This window comes from Tripterygium wilfordii, chromosome 10, assembly GCF_013401445.1.
Source record: "Tripterygium wilfordii isolate XIE 37 chromosome 10, ASM1340144v1, whole genome shotgun sequence".
NCBI classification, from domain to species: domain Eukaryota; kingdom Viridiplantae; phylum Streptophyta; class Magnoliopsida; order Celastrales; family Celastraceae; genus Tripterygium; species Tripterygium wilfordii.
This window is the reverse complement of record NC_052241.1, coordinates 2,970,247-2,989,416: the sequence shown is the minus strand read 5'-3', so window position 1 is coordinate 2,989,416 and position 19,170 is coordinate 2,970,247. Positions and strand designations below refer to the sequence as shown.

Here is a 19,170-nt window from a genome sequence, read left to right as displayed (position 1 = left end):
AGAGATGCACTCAATGGGAACCAGAACCCAAAACCAGGTTCCTTAACCAGGATAGTCAAATTTTAGTCAATCAAATTTTTAAAATGTCAAGACACTACTACTCGAGACTCGGGAGATCCTAAGTTTGATTCACATTGAGATAAATATTTTTGTGGTCAGGAATATTTTTGTGTATAGACGCTAGGTTTTGGCCTAGTTCACCATTTTGTTAAGGGGAAAATTTATGTGCGTCCAGCCTGAGTTTATGTTCATATTAGATGTGTAAAAAATAAATTTATATGATGTAATTTTCCATTAAAGATAATTACTTTATCAAATAATTAAAATATTGGCAATGGAAGTCAAATCCCAAAAGATTACCCACCGATTCAACGTGGGCCACAGGCAGAGATGCCCAAGGCACGCTCCTTCATGAACAATTGAGCTGGTTGATACCCTGCTTTCCTTGCTCCTCTATCAAAGGAATCCAATGGACAAGAAAAAGAAGCTAAAGAAGACACCAAAAGCAACATAAAGTTTTCCCTGTTTAGACAAAAGAAGCTTTTTACTGGCCTATCCCCAGCTAATCTCATTCTAACACAAGTTATTACTGTTTATATATCAATTCCTCTCAGGGCCTTAACTTTGCTTGACATCCTCCATTCTCTCCACTTCTTAGAACCAAAACAGAGAGAAAGAGAAAGCTCTGTTTTTTCTCCTACTTGACACCCATTTTCCAACTCTGGAAAAGCAAAATGGTTAAAATAGGAGGTGTTTTGGTTTGTCTGGTGATTGTAGCCATGGATATAGGTGCTGGAATTCTTGGCATCCAAGCAGAAGTTGCACAAAACCAGGTAATTTATCAACCATATTTTTCTTGGCCACCGTCTCATTTTTCATGTTGGTTTTAATTTTCCTGGATTAACAGGTCAAACACTTGAGGCTATTCATATTTGAGTGTAGAGAACCAAGTCAAGATGCTTTCAAGCTAGGGTTCGCTGCAGCAGTACTTCTAGTTCTAGCCCATGTTATTACTAATTTGCTTGGTGGGTGTATGTGTATTTGCTCCCAAGAAGAGTTTCATGGAGCTTCTCCAAACAGGCAACTCTCCATGGCCTGCCTCTGCTTCTCTTGGTATGTTAAAGTAAAAAAAAAAACTCAATTAATTGATATAATGTATATAAACATGACTGAATTATGTGAGCTTTGGTTGTGTTTGATCAGGTTGATAATGGCAGTTGGATTGTCGATGCTGGTTATAGGGACAATGTCGAACCACAAGTCAAAGGCTTCCTGCGGTTTCTCACATCACCATTTCCTTTCCATTGGAGGCATACTCTGTTTTGTACATGCTCTGTTTAGTGTTGCATATTACGTCTCCGCCACTGCTGCTCTCAAGGAAGAAGGAAAGTAAAAGGGTATCCGGGTATGTAAGAAAAAGTAATTTATTGTACTCTTAATTGCTTGTAATTCAATCTGTTGTTCTACACAACTACTTCTGTAATCTATCCTTTTGTTTCTTATAGAGCCTAACCCAGAAAGTACACAGAATTCACAATGTGACAATAAGCAAATGAAGTTGTGAAAAATGCAAATTTCAATTTCATAGTCCGAGTTATATAGATCTGTAAAACACAAAACCAAAGCAGTTTCCATGACCAAAACATCCCTGCCATAATTTATCTAAACAGAGCCAACAAGCAAAACTTGCAAAAACATAATTCATCCCTACTATAAGCCAAAGACAAAATCTGAGCAGCTAAAGACTCCTAAGGAAATGAAGACTTCTTCATGGCCTCAAGCACAGCTACAGCATGTTTGTTGATTACTTCTGTTCTCTGGACAAACAACTCCAATTCATCAATAAGCAATTGGTTCCATTTCTCATTCAACTCTCTTGCCTTGACACTGTTAATCATATCCATATCCCAAAATATCCCTTTGTCAATCCTACGCCCCAAATCATACCAGTCAATCGCAAGCGACGGGGAAGAGAACTTACCATCCCCTGAAACTTCATCATTCTCTTCTTTCTTTACACTTACATTCCAACACCCATTTACAGCCTCCCCTGAAACTTCAACCTTTACTTTCTTCTTGATCCTTCCATTCACAGGATCCTTCTTGTAATCCAGTTCATTCAACAATTTATCTCCATTCAATTCATCTCCCTTGCGCTTTTCGGCGCATCCATGCACTTGACCATTTCTATCATCACCAGCACTACCACTCTGTTTGGCGTCTCGCTTACTCTTTGCGCTCTTAACTACAGCTCTAGTATTATCATTGCTCACCTCAACCCCCCAAATCTTATTTGAAAGCTCAAAAGACTTGCCCTCGTGTGGATTAGAGAAAACTGGGTCCTCGCCATTCTCACCTTTCTTCATATTGTTCTGGTACTTCTTCTTCAAGCTCCTTATTTTGGACACCAGCTAATTCTTTGTGACAGTGACATGGAGTGATTTCTTGATGAACTCATAGAATGCGGCCATATCTGCGTTCGGATCGGCACCCTTCATGGCTTTGTAATTACCCATGCCTTCAAGGACCACAATCACGTCCTCCTCGGTCCATAATCTTTGACCCGCCGAACCTTTCTTCACATCCTCCATGTTGCCGTTGCCGTTGCCGTTGCCGTTGCCGTTGCCGTTACCGATCACCACCTTCTTTCTCTGAGGAGATTCAACGACATTCTTGACGGATTTGGGCCGCGATTCTGGTTTAGATTTTTTGGGTTCAGGGTTAATGGGCTTGGAGGAGATGGACTTGATGGTGAAGGAAGCGGGGGAAGGGGATAACGGACAGGAGTTTGTTTCTGCCTCCGAAGTATATTTCTCCTCTTCATCGTCCTCCGATTCTTCTCCATCATCGGAATCCTCGTTATCTCGTCCAACGACAGCCTTCTGTTCATCGTCATGATCTTCGACGGGGTCTTCTTCCTGAGAAGATACTTCATCATCTTCAGACGAGGAAGCCGGCGGAGGATTCTCGATCAGACCCTTCGGCGCCATTTTTTTTTTCCAGAGTGACAGAGACTAGCGTACGGTGATGATTTCGTTGCTAGGTAGACTGACGATGGACACTGGAGAGGGTAAATATAAGAAACTCGGTAGGGTTTTGACCAAGAGAATTTCGTGACGTGTCACTGCAGTTATCCTAGAACGCAGTGCGTACGTGTGATGTTTCTATTGGCCTTTTGTTTAAATTAAAATAAAACATAAACGTTGGAATTTGGGCCGACGCCTCCATTCCCAAAGTGCTAAAACTTGTCGGCCCATTTAATTCTTTTTGGGGAACCCCATACCCATTAAAAAACCCTTCGGCCCATTGCTTCGGAATTCAAAAAGAACTTGCACTTCTTTTACATTTTGAAGATTTTTTTATTAAGATTGGGGAGGCTCGAACTCAATATTTCTATGAGATAGTGAGATACCACACACTAGTATCATATGAGCTACTCGTGTTTCTCATATTTTGAAGACTTGGAGAAACATCAATCAAATTATATTAACCGCATGACACAAATTTTTGAAAATTACATAAATAAAACTATCACGACACAAATTTTTTCAAGGAAGAAGTAACCTTGATAGTGGCGGTTTGGTAAGCTTATTGTGAAGCTTATAAATACCTGAGACTTATAAACTCTAATAAGTTCCGAAAAAATAAATTTCAAATTGAAACTTATTTTAGAGCTTACTTTTCACAGTTTATACGCTAGTAATTACATACAGAAAACTCATTCTTATATCTCAATCACAACATGAAATAACTTGAACAAAAACAGATCTTAATCAACAAGTTATGATCATTCTAAAGACTCTTCTCAATTAATCTAAAGATTATTTTGAATTGACATTTCCAACCAACAGACTGCCTTGCTAATGTGAAACTTATGATGGTATATAGCCCAATTGGATGCTGAACTTTTGCTGTTTAGGAGGAATCTTTCTCCATTTGTAAGAAATTCCATTGAATTGGGCACACCCCCCTCCAACAGTCCACTTCCTAGGAATAGAAGATTTGATCTGCATATACATTTCATGAACAGAATATGTACACATGAAACTCAAGCCCCATGTGTTGCAGCTACCGCGATTTTGGACTGATTGTAGGGGCATATACAAGATTTTCAAGCAATCTAGTGACTGTCAAACAAGCTGCATTTTCACAAAAAAGCATTGTAGGATAACTCCCAAGGAAATCAATCACTACATGGAACTCTGATGAAATCTACATTGTCCAAAGTGATATACAGAAGACTCTTTCCTTAACCCCATTAAAAGGAAAAAGCTGGTATTTTTCTGCGTCAAATTGTTCTGTGTACCTACTTCAAAATAAAGCTAAGGAGATGTGCCCTCATCATCTGAACTGGAGTAATCTATCCGCTGGTCTGCAATGCGATGACGAAAATCTGATGCTGGTGGACGATTATCTGGAGAAGCTGTTGCGGATGCTGATGTTGATGGAACCTCGTTCCTAAAAGTTCTCGTTGGCTTTGTCGTTGCATCATCTTTAACCTCTTTACATATCTTATCCACCATTATCAAGAATTCACGTACAATTGTGAACAAACGCAAGCCTTCATCCTTTCCTGCCTTTCCGTGAAAGTAGTCCGCGGTGCTCTTGACCAGACTTGTTATCCTCTTTTCTTCCTCTGATAGCCATGAGATATCAGACTCCATCCGCTCCACGAAGCTAACAAGCGCATGGTGGAATTCGCTATCTCCTTCCATATTCATCATCTCTGTGTCCAGGAATTCTCTTGTTTTTATCAGCGATTTTTTAAGTTTTGACACTGTAGCCGTTGTGACATCAGCATCTAGAGCTGCTGCCTTCTTGACATCTCCGAGCTCAGTGCTTAAACCTGAAACCACCTGAAGACCAAGGCTCCGATAGCGATCTGCTGATTCAGGGGAAGAATCATCGACAAAGTCCTCTGTCCTCACACTGGAGAAGCTGGAGCTTGCTTTTACTCTGCGGATGGCTTTAATGCCTTCAGAACGAATGATCTCCTGAACTACAAAGTGCAAGAGTGTAGTTCTGCCATCAATTCCCTTCACATCAGAGAGTTTCAAGAGAGTGTCAAGCTTAAATGCCTCTGCACCACCACGATAGGTGCCATTATTCATGGGGTTGCCTGTTTTAAGAACTGCTTCTAATAGCTTCAGGAAAAGCCTGCTGTTTCTAAGTTTGTCGCAAGCTACCTGTCATAAAAAGTGAATAATTACGGAACTAGAACGCATCTGGTCCGAGTTCTCGAAAATAACTTAAAAAATAGGCCATCAGAAATAGATTCAACAATTTCATAAACCATAAAGCTACTATCAGAGGCCCAGACCTCACCCTAGAAGAATACATGTACAATTTATTGAGCAAATTCATAAAACCTGTTTATTAATTATCTACACAACCTGCATATTCAATGTCTCACCTCGAGAGTTTCATAGGATTCTTTGAGATTAGAAACTTCCTCAGGTAGTGAACACATAAACAGCAATGACTCTACTCTTTTGAAAGCAAATGGGATCTCAACCAAAACTTTGAGGAAACGCTCTGCAGGACCAAGTTGATTAACATCTCCAGCAAATAACCTAAGCTTTAGTTCCTCTTCTTGCGTTGGAGCCATTTTCAACAAAGTTTGGAGAAGCTCCACTGGAAGCTCGTTACCTGGATTCAAAATAATGAACAGATGCCAAGTTAACTACCAACAAAATCCAGAATTACATGCTGACCTGCACCAAAAAGGTGAAGTCCCGTTCATTTTTTTTAGAGCATGGAACTTATCCAAGGTAGGGCCACATTGGACCCATCCAGGCAGAAGACTCATTCAGTTATTCAAAGCTTCTTTTCTGTAGTTATTTTTCCCTCAATGTGCTACGTTTGTCTTTTTCATATTCTCCTCATGACAGCCATTGGCTGATGACTACGGAGTGTATCATACAATTAAACTCTTGGGGTTATGCACGAGTGATATTACATTCCAAATTGCATACTGGCTTATGCCAATGGAAGATAAAGAGAGAAGAGGCTTACCTTCTTGAAGTGCATCAATAACTTCTTCAGTAGTCACATTCAGTGCTTTTAGAAGAATCGACAGATTTTGTGCCTTCCTAGGGTCAATAATCTTAATATACTGGATTGAATGGTCTTGAGATGATGCATCTTTCTTGCGGTCGTTTTTGCCTTTGTCTACATTATAACCAAATAGAGTCTCTATCAACTCTTCATTGAACCTGTAAAATTTGTAACATGATTTTTAGTTTAAAAGAGGTTTTAAAATATTATTCACAAAAAAGTAGGCTAAACTCAAGGTAGATTTTTTTTGTCTTACTGGAAAGACCCAGCTTTGATTTCATGCCAGACCATTGATTTATCAGGATTTGCAAGAACCTTATCCCAGAAAAATGGCTTCAACTTGGCCTTCTGTGAACCTGATTCGCTATCATCTTCTCCCTGAGCAGAACCGCTACTTCCTCGACGGTGTGGTCCAAGAAGGGAAGGTTGGCCTTTGCCGGGTATGCCTTTTGAAGGGACAGGTGGAGGGATAGCTTTTGGTGGAGGTGGTGGACGGGGAGCAGGAGGTGGTGGCCCGGGAGGTGGAGGGGCTGATTGTCCAGGGGGAGGTTTTAGAGCAGGAAGTGAAGCAGTCTCTGCTGACGGTACCACGGGCAGTGAGGAACAATGATTCTCAGACTTTATGGAAAGGGTACTGATAAAATTATTCTTTCCTCTAATTGAATTTGAGCCAAGTTCTTTACTGGAGCTTCCTAAACTTAGGGACTTCTGGGATGAACCTGGAAGATCAAACAGATTATGCGTCATGTGATTAAAAAATGATGAAACTACATGAAATGCATGCCTGAGTAATCACTTAAGCTCGAGTTGAGAAGAGGCCTGTCGTCTCTTTGTCCTCTAGGGCCCACTTTGTTGCTTCTCCCCCTGAATCTGATGCAGCAACAGATCAATGCAATGATAAGAAATGTCCCTGCTGCAGTTACAACAACAGCAACAATAGTTTCTGACTCAATGTCGTCGTGATTTTTTTTGGAATGATTTGGATTAACAGGTGGCATAGGTGGTGAATGTTTACGAGCTGCCTGAGGTGGAGGTGGATCGATTATTTCTGGTACAATATTTTCTCCTCCTGGTGAAAAATGAAACGGTTGTTTACTTGAAGATTCGGAACTTGCAGGTGGTGGACCATGATTTGATGATGCCACAGAAATGACTGGAGGCTCACCACCCGGATATCTTCTAGGAGCACTTGAACAATCAAAAAGCAACTCAATGCACTTGATAAAGCAGTGCCTATACACAGCCTCTTGACGAGAAACGTCAAAGAGGAGAATTTTATTTTTCAAGCAATCCACAACTTTTTCTTTCATTCGGAGAGGCAAAACACTGATAGCTCTTTGTATTTTCCTTCTTGGAAAGCAGTCACCGGTTGCTTCTTTAAGAAAATAGAGATTAAGATCTTCATGAGTTCCCTTCTGGCCCCTCATTTCTTTCCTGCAATGGATCCATTCCTGCTCTGCCTGTCATTAGATTGTCTCAATAAATTTCAGTGGTAACGGCTTAATATAAGTTGCAACGTTCAGAGTTTTGAAACTTCCACTTTTTCCATTGTTCCAGCTGCCATCTCAAAAACAGCAGCATTTATCATATGATTTCATATCATGGACAAAGCATCCATCAGACAACGATATAGAGTCCAACTGGTTAGTTTGTCAGCATTAACATGAGTTAACAAAAAAAATAAAAGCATAAGTACACTTTCATCTATTTCATTGTGAAACCAAAATTAATTTTCCTACTCAAGCAGCCGAGAGGACTTAAAAGTTAACTATGCTTCTTCCCTCTCAGAGCATCCAAAAAGCATAAACCTGGTCGAACTTTCATTGACGTTTAGTTTCAAAAAGTATGAAGCTGATCCATTTTCTTCTTTCAAGAAGACAAATTAGGAAAACACTATCAGAGGTATCTCTAATGACCTAAATACACATGCTCCCTAAATTACAATAACCAAAACTCGATCAGGTTCAAAATCAATGCAATTCGAATGGCCGTTATTTTCTAATCTAAATCATATAGCTATAAGCTACACAAGCCACCTTCAACAACTTAAAGCTTAAAATTTATTTTTTCTCTTTGGGGGCTGTTTAACCAACAAATTCAGCATCCCAGCTGCCAACTTTCCTTACACCACATTAATATCAATTCCTTTTTAGTAGAAGCACACTCTCCACAATTATTGAAAAAATTGCAGATGAATCAAAGCTTTTGCAAATGAAAATCAGCAAATATCAGTAATGCGGGTTAATACCACTTTTGATCACTGAAAGATTTTACATTTTCCAATTTGGTCACTCAATGTTCAAATGTTTCAATTTGGTAACTAGAAGTATTTTTTTGTTTCATTATAATCACTCGGTCAGATTTATGATATTTCGGTCGGTCAAAGTGCCTATGTGGCACTCTGACCTTGACAATACTGTTAAATTTTGACGACTTCGCTAGATGGAAAGATGACTGAGTTAAAATTGGTGATGTGGCATTGAAAGATATTCCCACAAACTCCTAAACCCTAAAATCTCATAAAAATCATACGATTTTCTCACAATTTTTTGTATATCTACTGTTGCCGTCGTCGGCCCGTTTCAATGAGAACTCCACAAAATCTTCTCCGGTCCGTTTCAAAGGAGCTTTTATCATGGAGGTATGGCTTTCAAATCCAGATCGAGAAAAGATCTCTGACTGTCGAGTGGGGATCCTTTGTTGAAAAAATGGGGCCTTGATGAAGTTCTTTTGAGGCTTTGATGACAGCTTCTGGAAGTGCTCGTAGATCTTCTTTGTCTTCTTTGTATGCTTTGTCCATGGCCTGGGTACTGCTTGGGTTGAAGCTTCAAGCATGTGGGTACAGAGGGGAGCAAGATAGGGACAACGAAGAAGTGGTAGTACCTAATTTTGAATCAATTAATCTGAATTGAACAAGCCATAGACAAACCCATAGTTGGGTTCCTTAACTGCAAGATCCTATTTGTATCATTGGAGAGTTGAAATCTGCAACGGGCACAAAGGAAATCAGGGAGGTGATTTTCTAATTTTTATTTTGGTTAAAACATTTGTTAATAAATTTATATTTCAAAATCTTTTCCCACGTGGACAAATGTCGGGACACACTAACAAGAAATCAATTGGAGATGATGGTCAAAGTGCCACATAGGCACTTTGACTGACCAAAATATCAAAAATCTGACCGAGTTACTATAATGAAACAAAAAACAACTTTTAGTTATCAAATTGAAACATTTGAACATTCAGTTACCAAATTGAAAAATGCAAAATCTTTCAGTGACCGAAAGTGGTATTAACCCTCAGTAATGCCAATGAAAAGGAAACATGTGAGGGAGTGATGGGAAAGCGTACCGTCTTTGTATTCGTCTCAGGCGACCCCTGGTGCATTTCTGAGGTCCTCCTATTGCCTACTGCACGACCCGTAGGCAACGCACAAACGAAAACCACGAAAACAGTGGCAGAACCAATTCTTCTCAATTCCATGTCTTCGAAAACCCTCTACGCGTCTGATTTTTCTCATTTCATCGGATATCAAGAAATCGCCCAAACATGTAACAACACAGTTTTGCAGGCAATGTGATTTTCTTCTTTAAAGAACAAAATGCCAATGCCAGTCCCCAATTTGAGAAAGACCAACAATTTTCCTCCTCTTTTTGACGACTCTCTATCCAATCCAGTCAGAAATCAAAACGGGACGATGAACCCGAAAACAGCAATGTGAGTGCAAAAGGTTGGGCGCAGAATCTAAAACAATAACCAAACCCATGCGACGGGAAACGCAGTGAACGTTGAACGGCAAGCTATGATCCAATTTGCATCAAATACAAATCATATTTCGAACAAAAAATTCACATTAGGAATTAAAAGAATGTAGTTTATTCGAAATTGTATGTAGACAGGAAGACGAGAGGAGAACAATGTTGGACAACCGTGAATCGTTTGTTTAAATTCATCGCGATCCGATATGATAGACGATTGCATATAAACTCAAAAGATAATTTCATTTGATGTTTCGATTGCAAATTTGATTTTAATTTGTATTTGTTATGCCAAGTAATACCTCACACATTGATCATCTTTCAAAAATTTGGTACCCCGATCATAGAATCTGTAAATAATGCACAAGTCCTCCCCGGATCTACCCATCCTTTTATATATGTGTTCTTGGATGCCAAACTGTTACTCAGCATTCCAATTTTGGGTCAACAAAAGTAGCACTAGATCCGGTCTTCTCCTCCAACTCTAATGGACATTTTTACTGACGAAATCCAAAGCTTTAACTTCCCAAACAACAAGTGTAAATGTATAATGTAGTAATTATACGGATTGTAGCAATCTTCAAGAAATTCATTCAGCATTCACAAGGATCAAACAAGAAATAAACAATGAATATTGATAACGTGTACCCTAAAGACACTTGTTAAGGATTCATTACAACAAATCATAGTATAAATGTGATGAACACTTTTACCCCTAATATTTTAAACTTAAAATACATATTTTTTTTTCAAATTCCAATGCACACTTTTCATCCTTATCCAGTGCCTTAAGAGCACACATTATCATTTTTCGTACACAAATAACTGGAAGAAGAAACAACAAATACGTGGTTTTGACAGCAAACAACTTAAGAAGTTACAGGACTTCCTTCAGTCTTTTCTTTACATAGGTATTTTGAGCATACAAGTCTTTGCTGGAGCACTTGAGCTTTTGGATGTCAAACCATTGATGTGTGCACTGCACACCGCTTTGGAGTTCCAGTGCTTTTGTTCTTTTAAGAAGTCATGCTTAGGTGAGGACCAATCAGCGGGGATGCTTCTTCATTCCGATCTTCAACTCTCAAATGAATTCCTACACACAGACAATAGTATGATTCACTAGTTTATGTTATACAGCACTCGTTTTCATCCAAGTAACCCACAAATCTCAAATATTAAAGAGGATTTAAGGCCAATACCTCAAATTGGCTAGCATTTGCAGACACTTCAACACCTAAATCTGCATCTTCGACATTGGTGTCCATGAATGTTTTTAAACACTACAAATGGAGCAACAACCACATTCAAAAGCAAATTTCCATTACTATTAGTAACTGCTCTTTCTAGGTATTACCTTAATAGTCTCATGCTCTTGTGGAGCTTCGGCGTTGTTGAGAATTTTTCCTGTTAATGAGAAAGTTGGTTAGACATGGACTTCAGTAAGATGAAGTAACGAATAGCGGGGAAGTATATATATATATGCTCACTTTTAGTTGTTCTACACGTTGAATAGCCTCAACAAGGGTTGCTCGAGTGCCTGGGCATCATGAACCGAGGTGATGCTATCAGCATTCAGATTAGTACCATCGAAGAATAGGATAAATCTTTCATGAGTTTATCAGGGCAAAATGAATAATATTCTGGGCATCCAAATCCCAATTTTATGTTCAATCTAGAAGAAAATAAGAAATAAATACACAAGGAAAAAAAGAAATTATAGCCAAAAAGAGAGAACACAATTTACTTATGGGGAACCATGTTACATATCCTAAGCTTTCTCGCATGAATTCCTTTAGAAACATTAACTTCATCCTGGGGTACATGCCATCGACAAGCAGTGAACCATTCCAATAAAAAAGCACAACAATCTGTTCGCTATTGAATGGTATGCCAAGGTCATCGTACGTACCAGTGATCAGCGCAAACGTGGAGGTGGATATCCTCGATGGGCGTTGCATTAAAATGAAAAACAAGATTAGGAGATCTCATTCCTCATTAGACTGCCCAGAAATTAAATATAAAGAAAGAACTTGACTACGTGTTCGAAATACGCAATTCACGAGCAGTAATTCGTCCTAAGTCCTTTGCAGTTTGCAATGAGTAAGGACATCGTTACACGGTTAAGAACTATCAGGTTTCAGTTGGGAAGAAAGACGAAAACTCGACTTGAATTTTCCTGAACTATTTGAATTTATTTTTTTATTTATTCCGACACTTAACAGCCTGGGGATGTAGCTCAGATGGTAGAGCGCTCGCTTAGCATGCGAGAGGTACGGGGATCGATACCCCGCATCTCCACAAATTTTTTGTCGATTATTTAATTAATTTTTATTTTCTGTGTATAATTTATGGGAATGCTTACCTCCAAGTTAATAATTCCACCCCCAATAATTGATATGTATTATTTTAATATTAATTTATATATGATTTAATATTTGTTCTTTTTGATTTGTGTGTGATTTGACATTAGATTCATATTTCAAAAATTAATTCTCTTACCCCTAACAATTAATTAAAGTAAAATTATTACATCACATCAATATAGATTGACAGATATATCTAATATATGCTACAAATTGTTCTTTGTGCCATTTCACATTCCAAAATTAATTTTTAAAATGTGAATCAAATGTTAAATTACATACAAATCGAAAAGGCTAAAAATCAAATCATTTGCAAATTAATAATAAAACATTGAAATTCAATGACTGAGAGAAAATTAATATTGAGGGTGAGAATGCCATTTCCGAAAAACTAACATTCATATGTAAATTAATAATAAAACACATAAATTCAATGACTGAGGATGAGAAAATTAATATTGAGGGTGAGAATACTATTTCCAAAAAACTAACATTCATATGTAAATTAATAATAAAACATGAAATTCAATGACTAGAGTGAGAAAATTAACATTGGGGTGAAAATACCATTTTCCATAAAGATAATGTTAGAGACCCTCAAAATTTGACTCCCAACAGCCCCCAAATATATATGACATTAAAATAATCGTTGATTAAAAACACAAGTACGACCCACTTCACATCCAATAATGGGGGTCTTTTGGGGTCTCAAACATTATTCTTTCCATAATTTATTTGACTTTTGACTTTTCACTTGTCAGACAGCTTATTCATAACGACCAATGATGGTTCGTTTTGAACCACTCCCATTATTTAGGGTATTATAATTCGAGATGGACATTTGCTTCCAAATGAGACATCGTTGAGCACCTTTCTGCAACTAGAAAAACAAATCTCGCTCTCAAAAACCATAATTCATGGCTTCTTTCTTTCTCAAAAACCTCACTCGCAGTCTCAAGAACCCACTGAGGATGAATTCATTTGGCCAACTTGCTGGCTTTCAATTGATGCAGTCTGCTCTGGTCCGATCTCTGAGCACCAAGTCAGAAGACCATGCTTTAAATTTGCTCCAATTCAAAGAATACGCGGCTTCGAAGGTAAAAATAGTGAACAGAGCACTAGACGAGGCAATCCCCCTGCAACACCCAATAGGGATTCATGAGTCCATGAGATACACACTTCTGGGAGGTGGAAAACGTGTCTGTTCAATTGCTTGTATGGCTTCATGTGAATTGGTTGGTGGTGAAGAATCATCAGTTATTCCAGTGGCTTGTGCGGCAGAGATGCTTCACGATATGGCAATCATTCATGACGATCTTCCTTGTATGGACGATGGAGAAAACAGGCGAGGCAAAAACACAAACCATAAAGTATTTGGTGAAGCAACAGCACTACTTGCTGGCGATGCACTCCTCTCACTTGCCTTTGAGCACATAGCGACCAACACGACTAATGTCTCTCCTCGACTAGTTCTTCATGCCATTGCTGTGTTGAGTTCTGCATTTGGGTCAAAAGGGTTGATGGCAGGGCAGTTTTTGGACATTCAAAGTGAAGGAAAAGATTTAAATTTGGAGGAGTTAAGGTTTCTTCATGCGCACAAAACAGCTAAGCTTTTTGAGGCATCAGCTGTTTGTGGGGCGATAATGGGAGGAGGAAGTGAGATTGATATTAAGAAAGTTGGGAATTATGGAAGGCTTGCAGGGTTGGCATTTCAAGTGGTGGATGATATATTTGATGTGACAAAATCTGCGGAAGAATTGGGGAAGGATGTTGGTAAGGATTCCGTTGGAGAAAAGGCAACTTATCCAAAGCTAATGGGTCTTGAGAATGCCAGCAAGTATGCTAGCGAGTTGGTAACTCAAGCTACTGACGAGCTCGCACATTTTGATGCTGTATTGGCTGCCCCATTGTATCAGTTAGCTCTTTACATTGTTAATAGGCCAAGATAAATTGTGCATAAGAAAGTCCTATCCAAATAATTTGTCGAGACCTACAATAAACTTATAAGGCACTTTGTTTTCTCTCTTAACTTTCGGAGATTGGACTTTTATCTCGACATTGTGAGGGGGTATTTTCTTAGTTTCTGTAACACTATTTTAGATTAAAATAATACAGCAAAAATATTAAATAGATAAAATCATAAAATTCAATAATAAAGACTCCGGTATTTTCGTACAGAGTGAAGAGCCGGTGTTCAAAGAGAACAAGACTTTTTGTATGTTAACTGAAATACCTGCCACTGCTCTTCAAGCATTGCAAGCATTCAAATTTCTCCTTCATGAATGTCGCTCTCTATCTCAAACTTGTCAAATCTCAATACCCAACTCTCTTCAAAATATCTCCCTACACCACCACCGCTATCAAGACCTCCTTAACCGAACAATGTCTTGCGCATCCACCGCTCTCCTCACTTTGGTGTGGTTCCCTGTTGCAATCGCTCACCAATTCGAAATTCCTCAATCAAGGCAATCAACTCCATGCCCACATTACCGTTTGTGGAACTCTCTGCCAGAATACATACCTCAGCACCAAACTTGCTGCCTTCTATGCTGGCTGCGGTCAAATGGATGCAGCTCAGGTAATCTTTGATGGGATTTTGTTGAAGAATTCGTTCTTGTGGAATTTTATGATTAGAGGCTATGCTTGTAATGCGGTCCCTTTAATGTCTATTGTCTTATCTCGGAAGATGTTGTATTTTGGACGAAAGGCGGATAATTTTACATACCCTTTTGTTCTTAAGGCGTGTGGTGATTCTTTGGTTGTAGAAATTGGGAGGAAAGTTCATGGTGAGATAGTGGTTGCTGGGTTTGAGTCGGATATATATGTGTGTAATTCGCTTCTGGCGATGTACTCCAAGTTTGGGGACATGGGTTCAGCAAGGAAAGTGTTTGATAAAATGCTTGAGAGGGATTTGACGTCTTGGAATACAATGATATTGGGTTATGTTAAAGTTGGTAACCCACAAGAGGCTTTGGCCATTTTCGGGATCATGGCCAAATCTGTACTACCAGCAGATGGCACGACTTTGCTTGGCCTAATCTCTGCTTGTGCTAAACTAGCTGCACGGAAGCAAGGGAAATCAATTCACGGTTTTGTTGTTACAAATAGTCCTGCACTTTGTAATGAGTATTTAATAAACTCTCTTATTGACATGTATTGTCACTGTAATTCCATTATTGATGCAAGAAGATTATTTGAAGAGGCAACATTTAAAGATTCTGTGTCATGGAACTCAATGATTTCCGGCTATGCACGGAATGGAGATGCTTTTGAAAGCCTAAGACTTTTCTGTCGCATGGTTATCGAAGGAGCAGAGACTGATCAGGTAACCTTCACAGCTGTCCTTGGGGCTTGTGATCGGATCACAGCCTTACAATTTGGCATGTCAGTTCACTCATGTCTTATTAAGAAAGGGTTTGGCGCAAACACTATTGTAGGAACTGCACTTATCGACATGTATGCAAAATGCGGATGTTTGGCTTGCTCGTGTTTTGTCTTCGACAAATTGCCGGAGAAAAATTTGGTTTCTTGGAGCTCTATGATTTCAGGATATGGGATTCATGGGATGGGGAGAGAGGCTATTTCCTGTTTTGATGAAATGCTTACAAACAATATTCTTCCAGATGACAGTGTTCTTACTTCGGTTTTGTCAGCTTGTAGCCATGCAGGGTTAGTGGCTGAGGGGAAAGAAATTTTCCGCAGAATGACAAAGGATTACGATGTGAAGCCCACAGTTGCTCATTATTCATGTTTGGTGGATATGCTTGGTCGTGCGGGTCACTTAGATGAAGCATACGAGCTCATCGAGACCATGGAAATTAAACCCACTAGTGATGTTTGGGCTGCACTTCTTAATGCTTGCTGGTTGCATCGGAATGCCAAGCTTGGAGAGATTTCTGCTCAGAAACTTTTTGATATGAGCTCTAATGAGGTGACTAGCTACATTTGCCTTTCTAATATTTATGCTGCCGAGAGAAGATGGGATGATACAGAGAGGGTGAGAGCAATAGCGAAAGGGAAGGGTTTAAGAAAAACCCCTGGATGCAGCTTTGTGGAGTTAAATAAAGCAGTTCACACTTTCTTAGTTGGAGATAGAATACATCCTCAGGCGAAGAAGATATATGCAAAGTTGGAGGATTTGAATCAGCGACTCAAGGAAGCTGGGTATATACCTGATACAAGTTCAGTGCTTCATAATGTTGAAGAGGAGATAAAAGAGAAGATGCTTTGGGATCACAGTGAAAGATTGGCCATTGCTTTTGCTCTTATCAACACAGCTCCAGGAACCATTATTAGGATCACTAAGAACCTTCGAGTATGCAGGGATTGTCACACAGTAACTAAATTCATTTCAAAGGTCATGCATAGAGAAATTATAATGCGGGATATTCGTAGATTTCACCATTTTAAAGATGGAGTATGCTCTTGTGGTGATTATTGGTGAGTGAATATTCACCTAATTATAATTGTACATTTGAACCATAAAGGGAAAATGCAGATTCTTTTATTCGAAAACCAGATATTTGGAGTAGTTCTGAAATCTCTCTGGGGACATTTTATTAGTACAAGCTTCCAGTTACTTAAACTTGATTATTTGAATTTTCTTAATTTTTATCCATCAAATTATGTTCTCTTCAAAGTAGAAGTGATCTTGCTTATGATGTTGGCTATGAGGCAACGGGGTCCTCTAGCAATGGGGTCAACACACATCTCTGTTTCTTTATCCCATGGGAATGGTGTCATTGGCTTTGTTGCTTCCAGAAGATCTTCAATTGGAATCTATGGTTTGGACAGTTGTTGTGAATGTGGTTTATGACTGTACTTGCCGGAGTCTGGACAGTAATCCTGAAAAACATTATTGAAAATCAGTAAGTTAAATTTCAACTTTCCTGTTAGAACTTATAATGCATCATAACTTCTTTTTAAAGGACTAAAGTTCCTTACTTCATCTGCATACATTTCTTCACAAATATCTTGAATAAATTGAAATTTTCTTCTTGCAATGGATCATCAGATAAGCGAACGTATGTCACCCCATTCTCAAGACAAGTGAAATTCAAGATTGCAAGTTCCTTGACAACATCTTTGCAATGGGTCTATAGCCATCTCTGTCTTTCAAGTTATAATATCCTGCAGTAATCTCTGCAGCAGGACTATCAGCTTTGTACGACCAATGTATTCCGGCTACCTATCATGAGAAGAAATTGTGAACAAAGATACATGTAGAACTGCTTTTTATTTGGAGTTAATGGTGTAGCTTATACTTTTGCGGCCAACTTCACTTTGCGGCCCAAGAAAGTTTGCTGGCTTTATCTTGGATCTGATCTCCATGACTCGGTAACTTGTTGGAATACCAAGTCAAGAAGAACTTCCCCCTTTCGGCAAGGTATGTCCCATTTGATCCAAAGAAGTCTGTTGATTTGGGTATGTCATTGTATACCCCTGCATTAGCTGGCAGTTCTCATTCTGGTTGGCCTGCACTTATTGCTGTATCTTTGAAATCTGCTTTAAGATGCTCATCATAGAACTGCAACAAGTAACATGTTTTAGGGAATTATAACCGTAGCTTAATTACAAAGATATGTTACTTTCACATATAGTTGAAACATGTAGTTACCTGAAATTCTCCGGTGCCAGGAAAAAAGCATCCTAGGCTTTGCAGATGAGAAGGGTGTCTGAGCTCCCCTGCTGGACCAAGCCCTACTTCTATATCTATTATGGCTCCAGCATCTAAAATATCTTACATGTTTTCCCTGAAGCTCTTCGTAAAGTCACTGTATATCTTATCAAATTTGATAATCTGTTATTAGCGATTATGATGAGGAGATAAATTTTCATTAGATGTAGCATCTATGGATGCCTATACTGACTTCTTTGCACAAACTTCTTTTGAATGACCTATAGAAAAATGCGCTGGACCTTACCTCAACAGCAGCTCGTCCGCCAAAGGGAGGCTGATTATCAACACCATGTGTGAGGTACTCCTTGTTCCTGTTACCTTCCCTATCTGTATAGAAGATATCAGGGTTTGTTTCTCCAACTTCAAGTAACCACTGGGGAAGTGGGATGTTAACCACATATCCCACCTTCCCACCACATTCGTGTAATGACATTATAGCTTGTATTTTTAATCCACATTTTTGAACGAGTTCAAACAAACTCCTATATTCACTCCAATCATACTCCAGAGGGCCCTGGATTCAATGATCCCCCACCATACATCTACCATCCCCCCATCTATTCCCGCAGCTCTTAGCTCCTTGAGGTTTTTCTCTACCACATCTTTGTTTCAAACTTATTATCAACTGCAACAACGCCCAGCTGATATGGAAAGCTGTGTGGGTCATGGCTGATTGATTGCAGAAATATATAATATAGGGTCCAAAGAATTACCTCAGGTTCTGTGGTGAAAACTACCTTTGATCTCACAGCTTGAGTAGTAACTAGTAAGGCCTTACATTGCTGTGTAAACCAGATGTAGCGGCATGATCCACTCCTATTTTCCTCCTCCTTCCATGTCTCACTCCTTGTAGATTTTGTTGGGCCCATGAAGAAAAGTATCTGCAAATAAAGCCCAAGTTAACGAAGGATTGAACAGCCCCACATAGTGGGCCTAGTTGCTACCACCTGCTGCGATTGAAGGCTTGCTTACATTTTTGTGTTATTGGGCCTAGCTGCCAATAGTGGGCCTCATCGCCGCCACCATCGTAATTTTGAGGAATATCAAGATCAGTTGGGTAAAAGAGGGCTACCCCCACTTTAACACCAGGTGGAATGGTACTGTGGAAGTACCCCCCCCCCCCCGTCTTGGGGTGACATGGCAGACATCCCAATAAATATTGTCTTCACCGCTTCGCCGTAATTGGCTAATTGCCTGATTTATCTTCTCACCCACTAATTATGGATTAAGATTCTCATTTCCATTTAAGCTTTCTGTGGAAATACCAATAGTGACCCTTTATGAAAAGCACAATACATTAAACCCAAACAAA

At 39.2% G+C, this 19,170-nt stretch overlaps 4 protein-coding genes, 1 non-coding gene and 1 pseudogene across 6 annotated transcripts; 4 read left to right on the top strand and 2 right to left on the bottom strand.

The window, feature by feature from the left end:
• Window positions 1–498: 498 nt before the first annotated feature.
• On the top strand, window positions 499–1,530 carry LOC120006945. Its single transcript, XM_038857070.1, has 3 exons — window positions 499–833; window positions 908–1,113; window positions 1,204–1,530. The coding sequence occupies exons 1-3, from the start codon at window positions 735–737 to the stop codon at window positions 1,391–1,393; spliced, it is 495 nt and encodes a 164-aa protein (XP_038712998.1). The 5' UTR covers window positions 499–734; the 3' UTR covers window positions 1,394–1,530.
• A 31-nt stretch (window positions 1,531–1,561) lies between these two features.
• Window positions 1,562–3,243, bottom strand: LOC120006944 (annotated as a pseudogene).
• A 183-nt stretch (window positions 3,244–3,426) lies between these two features.
• LOC120007179 (formin-like protein 3) lies at window positions 3,427–9,486 on the bottom strand. Its single transcript, XM_038857371.1, has 6 exons — window positions 9,409–9,486; window positions 6,854–7,614; window positions 6,314–6,776; window positions 6,016–6,215; window positions 5,414–5,649; window positions 3,427–5,186 (listed from the first exon to the last, which is right to left on the bottom strand). Exons 2-6 carry the CDS (start codon window positions 7,482–7,484, stop codon window positions 4,323–4,325), a joined length of 2,394 nt encoding a protein of 797 aa, XP_038713299.1. The 5' UTR covers window positions 7,485–7,614; window positions 9,409–9,486; the 3' UTR covers window positions 3,427–4,322.
• Window positions 9,487–12,040: 2,554 nt separating this feature from the next.
• TRNAA-AGC lies at window positions 12,041–12,113 on the top strand. Its single transcript has one exon. It is a non-coding gene; the product is annotated as a tRNA-Ala (tRNA).
• A 905-nt stretch (window positions 12,114–13,018) lies between these two features.
• Window positions 13,019–14,204, top strand: LOC120007041 (geranylgeranyl pyrophosphate synthase, chloroplastic/chromoplastic-like). Its single transcript, XM_038857206.1, has one exon. The coding sequence runs from the start codon at window positions 13,096–13,098 to the stop codon at window positions 14,125–14,127; it is 1,032 nt and encodes a 343-aa protein (XP_038713134.1). The 5' UTR covers window positions 13,019–13,095; the 3' UTR covers window positions 14,128–14,204.
• A 62-nt stretch (window positions 14,205–14,266) lies between these two features.
• On the top strand, window positions 14,267–17,564 carry LOC120007040 (pentatricopeptide repeat-containing protein At3g26782, mitochondrial-like). Of its 2 annotated transcripts, XM_038857204.1 has the most exons (3): window positions 14,267–16,618; window positions 16,822–17,046; window positions 17,193–17,564. In XM_038857204.1, coding segments are annotated over exons 1-2 (2,163 nt in total). In that variant the 5' UTR covers window positions 14,267–14,456; the 3' UTR covers window positions 16,823–17,046; window positions 17,193–17,564. The 2 variants fall into 2 exon arrangements, with proteins under 2 accessions (XP_038713132.1, XP_038713131.1); XM_038857203.1 differs by having other exon boundaries at window positions 14,271–17,046.
• The last annotated feature ends 1,606 nt before the right edge of the window (window positions 17,565–19,170 follow it).